Source organism: Fukomys damarensis, unplaced genomic scaffold, assembly GCF_012274545.1.
Source record: "Fukomys damarensis isolate Sample0158 unplaced genomic scaffold, DMR_v1.0_HiC HiC_scaffold_5, whole genome shotgun sequence".
Classification (NCBI taxonomy): Eukaryota; Metazoa; Chordata; class Mammalia; order Rodentia; family Bathyergidae; genus Fukomys; species Fukomys damarensis.
The window spans coordinates 66209333-66215096 of record NW_022900917.1 but is presented as its reverse complement, the minus strand read 5'-3'; the positions used below and the strand labels follow the sequence as shown (position 1 = coordinate 66215096).

At 57.5% G+C, this 5764-nt stretch overlaps 1 protein-coding gene across 1 annotated transcript in view; it reads right to left on the bottom strand.

The window, feature by feature from the left end:
- Nucleotides 1–5138: 5138 nt before the first annotated feature.
- Scrt1 (scratch family transcriptional repressor 1) overlaps nt 5139–5764 on the bottom strand; it is a 3901-nt gene continuing 3275 nt past the window's right edge. The window contains exon 4 of the mRNA XM_033759188.1: nt 5139–5372. Coding sequence (XP_033615079.1) covers nt 5139–5372 — 234 coding nt within the window. The remainder of the gene's footprint in view (nt 5373–5764) is intronic.

The window sequence follows — 5764 nt, the reverse complement described above, 5'->3', positions numbered from 1 at the left end:
GGGCAACGGCCGCCACCACCCACTGCCGGCCGCCGTAGCCAGGGTCCGCGCTGCTCGGGAGCTGCTGACTGGTCTGCAATGATCGCGCGCGCCCATTTGTAGTCCGCGACCTACAGGAGGCGGAACTTGGGCCGCAGCGCGAAGCACCCTGGGAGTCGCAGTCGCGGAGCTGCCTGGGCGGTTCTGACCCGGGCTTGGTCCCTCGTCCCTTCGGAAAAGTCGGAAACAACCCAGTTCGGACGAGCAGTCCAAGGACTGCGCCGGCGCCTGGCTCCCGAGCAGCTGGGCACTTTCCTCGACCTCTCGCTCGGCCCCTTGTCCCACTTCTTTAAACGCAGGATTTCGTCACACCTCGGCCCAGCGAACCCTTTAGGGTGTGGGTAAACCATGAACGGCTTCGAACACTACCGTCCTGTCCGTAAACCCGGCGGGAACTACCCTTGCCTCCCACACACACACACCCCTGCGCGCGCTGTCGTGCCTGAGAGCCCTCCCTGCCTCACTGCACTTTGAACTGAAGGAATTCACGGGGGACGTCCCACAAAAACCAGATCGGGAGCAAGCGGGGGGGTGGGGTGGGGGCAACGTTAGGGCATGCCTGTGCAATTGCCTAAGTGAAGCAGCTGATCAGCCACGGTGGCTTCTCAGTATGCCCACTTAGCCGGGTATGCATCCTGCAATTATGAAATACCTGCCTGATTTCTCTGGAAACACGTTAAGCAGCAAAAGTAGAAGGGCCTCTTGAACAAACATCTTAGGTCTGGGCTTCCCACCGACCTCACCCTGCTTCTGCCACTTTTGGCCTGTGACCTGTTCTTGTTGAACAGGTCATTTTTAGCTAATTATACCAGACATCCCAGGTATCTGTGTATCCTGCAGAGGGCCACCCTACCAGCCAGAAAGTCCCTCATGCTTGAACTTTTTTGATCAGGACCATTTCCTTCTCGTTTCCTACCCAGTCTCCCAGAACATACCTGTTCAACCCAGTCTCTGGCAATGGGATATAGCTGGGCCTGGGACAGGCAGGGGTAGTCATTTTTTAAGATGAACCCCAAAAAGGCCAGAAAAGGGCCAGGGATTTAGCTCAGTGGCGCTGCACCTTCCTTGGAAGCACAAGGTCCTTCATTTGATCCTGGGTACTGGGGGGGAAAAAAAAGCCAGAAAGAATGTCTCTTTTGGAGCCTGGTGTGTAGGGGTGAAGCATAGGAACTCTACTCCCTCCCTATTCCCCTTTCAGGCAGTGAATGCATGGCCTCCCTATTACCCTGTGTCCCCAGCTAGTGTACTCTGGCAGTACCACACTCCAATACAGAACCAAAAACTAGAGAGCCAGCCCTCTCCAGGATAATACTCAGAGGAGGTTGACAGGTTAGCCTGCTAGTAGGCCCAAAAAGGCACAGCTCACCAGCCCATGAGTGAATGGTTGAGCTGGAGAGGTGGTTATCTTGACTATGCCTGGCTCAAAGCATTTAGGCAGAAAATGATCTTGATAGGAAGGTGACCAGAAGGTGGACTACAGCCACCTGGCAGGAGAGTCTGGCCAACTGAGGAAGGCTGAAGCCCGTGTTGAGGCATGAGGCAGAGGATTCCCTGGCATGAACTCCAAGACCCCAAAATCCAAAGAAAGGTACAGCCCAAGGTACCAAGGAGAGGAGAAAGGTCAGGGGAGGTAAAGTTGGTTAAAGACAAAGGTGTGTGGCTGGGTTATCAAGGAAATCATGGTGGAGATATCCATGATGGGGTGTCAGTAAATGAATTGAGGTAGGGAGCCTTACAGGCCTGGTGGGACAAAGGACCAGGAGGGGACTGAGGTTTAGAAAGGGCCTGAGGCTGACCCTAAGGCCTTGGGGCTATGAGCCGGCACTGCTGTAGGGAGAGTTCACAGTACTAGTGTTCAGTGTCCTGTACCACCCATTCTCTGCAATGGATAGTTAGTTGTTCCTGTGGTTGACTGGAATAGGGAGGTGTACTCATACCAGGCCTTGGGGAGAATGCTCCCATCTTCCAGTTGTACCACCCTCAGAATCCCAGAAAAGGCATACATGGCCATTCAACACACTAACACTGTGGAGTCCTTTGGCAAAGAATGGACAGCTAGCAGCTTCCTTACCTGTCATTGCCATCTGCTAGGATATACATTAGGTATAGTGTGAATGGAGGACTTGGGCAAGGCTGTGTCAAAGTCACCTGTGGGTTTCTCATCCTTAGACATGCTGTTTATCTCTTCCCCAATACTCAGATTCCTCATCTGCAAATAGGGAAATAATGTCCCCTCAGCCCAGACACAGAGAGGATCTCTCTGTAGGTCTTGGCCACTGACCCCTCCTAATACCAGGTACAACTATTTCTGCCATTGTTATTGCTGGTGGAGCTCTCCAGAAGGGGACAGTCATCACCCTTTTAGAGCCCCCTGAATTAGCAGGCCCAGAGGCCATGACCTTCATAGGGTAGACACTGGATGGAGTTCGGATGGATCTGGTCCCTGCCCCTGCCAGAGTATCGGCAGCTATGCTGGCCCTGGCCTAGGGCTGACCTGATTTGATCACCTATGTACAGTCTTTGGGCAAACACTCAATTCATGCCTGCTTACCTAGTTGCCAGGGATTATAGCTGAGCAAGGGGTTTAGGCCCCTATGGTCTCCTTACCCGGTACAACCTTGCCCTCCATGTTGTCAACTCAGCTCCCCCTATCTAGACCCTGAGGGTCATGGGTGACTTTAGAAGGTTCTCTGCCTCAGGCATCTCCTCCCTGGAACTAGCCCAGCACAGCTGTCCATGGAGGCATCCACTCTTCAGCAATACAGAAGTACACACCCAGAGTTTGAGGGTCAGGATGAAGGTAGCAGGCCACAGGGTGACTTGACCTCAAAACCTCTGCCAGTCCCCATTTCTTCCAACAGCACAGCAGAAGGCTTGCAAAGGATGAAGGTTCCAGCACTGTTGATGTAGCTGTCTGCAAGTCGGGGGGGGGGGCTCCTATAGGGAAAATAGAAAAGAATGGATATGGAGGCCTCTCAGGTCAGAGGGCTATAGCCCTTCCTATACATATTCTGCCCATTCTAGGTCAGCGTGGACTGAGTCTGACATTGGGCAAGAGCCCTTTAGTGCCCTCAATTCCTGGTACAGCACAGATATACCTGACACAGGGGAAGTGCCAAATATTCTGCCTTCAGACAGTTGTCTTGTGGCTCAGCCAGCCAAGCCTGCCCTATCGAGAGGAAAAGTCTGGGCCACAGCTTGATCTATGACTTCCAGCACTGGGCCTGCAGAACCAGGAAGCCACCCCAGCAGTTCCCAGCTAGAACACATCAGCCAACACTCCAAATTCTATCAAGAGTGGCATTTATTCTCCTTATGGAGGTGCGGCGCTCCGGGGAGCTGGTGCTATTGTGCTTAGGAAGGAGGTCTGTCGTCCGTCCGTCCGTCTGTCCGGCCGGCCCGGCCCCAAACGGGGGCGGAAGAAGGGCTCGGCCGAGTAAAAATCCCGGCCTGTTCCGGGCGGGTGGGGGCGGGGCGGGCCGGTGGCCACAGCCCCCACCCGAGGGCCCCGCACCTCGGGCCCTACTTGTAGAATCAGTACAAAATAGGTGCTACCTAAACGTTCCTTCTACCTGAATTCACTAAGTCGGTTATTGTGCTGCTTAGTTATGGGGGCAGGAGGGGGCCCATGGCTTTCCACGGCGGCAGGGTGTGGGGGAAGCAGGAGAGCCTGGTGGGCCGACGACCTTCTGGCCTTCTCCTTAGGTAGGGAGACAGGGGTGCAGGGTGGGGCAACACGGGGGGCCTGTGTGAGCCTGTGCATACAGCACAGGCAGGCAGGCCCCCGCTGGAAAACGATGCAGGCACCACACCTGGTGGTTAAGGGGGTTTGGGGCAACCAAGCTTGGTGCTGGGTATTAGGCTGGCCACATCATATGCTCCAACTTGCACCCTGTCCACGGACGGCAGAACCGTGCTTGCCAGGGAATCAGCGGGCTAGGTGCCCGTGTGGGCTGCCCTGGTAAAGCAGGGCTCAGGAGCCCTGGGTCTGTGCCCCCTGAGCTGGGGCTGCAGGCCCAAATCAAAGGCAGAGGCCGAAGGCGCCCAGCATGGAGCCGAACTGAGGTGGGGAGAAAGAGACCACGGGCCTAGGGACGAAGCGCTCTGCATTTGCGTCTGCCCCTGGCCCACCCAAGACCACTGGGTCTCTGTAATAGACATACACTTCCCCACGGGTCGCTGCTTCTCTGACGGACACAGCAATGGGCCTGGCACGCAGTAAATGCCCAAAGGACGTCGATGAGTGTTGGACGACTGACGGAGGAGCCTTGGGTGCAACCACCCTGCCTCTGCCCCTGGAACCACGTTGCCCGCCCGCCGGGCTCTGCCGTGGGGAGCGGGAAAAGGAAGGGTAAGAAAGTCTGCGCGGCCGGCCCCGCGCAGCATCCCTGATCTAGGGTCCTATGGGGTGGGTTGGGAGGGGGAATACCTGATTCTCAGTAACTCTAGAGGCTGCGGCAGCTTCGCATGCAGTGCGCATTATTGCTCTATAGTCGGCATTGGACTAACTAAGAGGAAAAGGGAGCGGGCAGCCCCGGGAAGGGTTGGGAAGAGGAATGGGGCTGCATGCAGTGACGTCACAAAGGCGGCGGCCAATGGGGCGGGCCCTTGGGCGGGGTCGCCGCCGAGGCTTTGGCATAGACGGGCAAAAGTTGGCAACCTAGTAGGGCGGGGCCTGGACCTCGGGGGCGGGGCCAGCCTCAGGGAGGCGGGGTCCGAGGCTCCCAGGAGGCAGAACCCAGCTAGGGCGGGGCTCCGAAGGGGAGGAAGTGATCCTGGACATTCCAGGCCCCCGGCGTCGGCGGGAAGGAAGGGTTCGGCGCCCCCTCCCTGACCCGAGTGCAATCCGTTCATAAATAAAACGTACAAATACAGAAAGAAAGAAACCCGACGCGTCCGCACCCCCCCCAGGGGGCTTTACCCGCAAAGCGAATACAGAGGTGTGTAGAGGGCAGAGCACGCCTGCCCGCCTGCCCGGGTATCCGTCCTCCAACACTGAAAGCTCGGGATACAAGGGAGGGGGCCCCGGGGCAGGGCAGGAGCGGGATCTGAGTAGGTCGGATAAGTCCATGCGATTCGATATGCGTCGTTATTATTCGTTATGGAGGACAACCCGGGAAGCTGGGCTGGAAGAATTCAGATTTGGCAGAGGAGGCGAGGAGAGGGTAGGAGGGCGGCTCAGACTGAAGCCCCAGAAAGAACTCGAGGGAGAAGGTGCCGCCGTCCGCCCCTTTCCCCGGTTCCCAACGCGTTGAACACAGCCGGGAGATCTGCAAAGCCGATGGGGTAGGACGCCTCTGTAGCCGTTCCCTCTCTGGCTCCTCCCCGACCTGCTGCCGGAGAGGTACTGACCCCCTGAAAGTGTAGGCCTAAGGCCCGGCCTGGAAGGCTCGGAAAGGGGTAGGTAGGGAAGACCTGAGTCTCTGCAGCGCGATCCAGGAGCGCAAAGGAGAGAGGTGGACGTTCCCTACCTCACCCCACCCCCATCTTCAGAGACCCAACTGAGAGATGAGGTTCGGTTCTGGGTCTGGCCGACCCTATTGCTGGGAGAAAGCCTGGGGCACCCTGGAGGAGAGGGGAGGGAGTTCGGGGTGGGTCCCCCTGGGGACCCTATTGCTTGAAGGGGCTGGCAAGGCCCCTGGCGAGCGGAGCAGGGTGAGGCAGGCTCCCTCTCCCTATTGCTGTGAGGAGGGGCCCGCCCTCCGGCCCCTCCGCCCGGATTCCG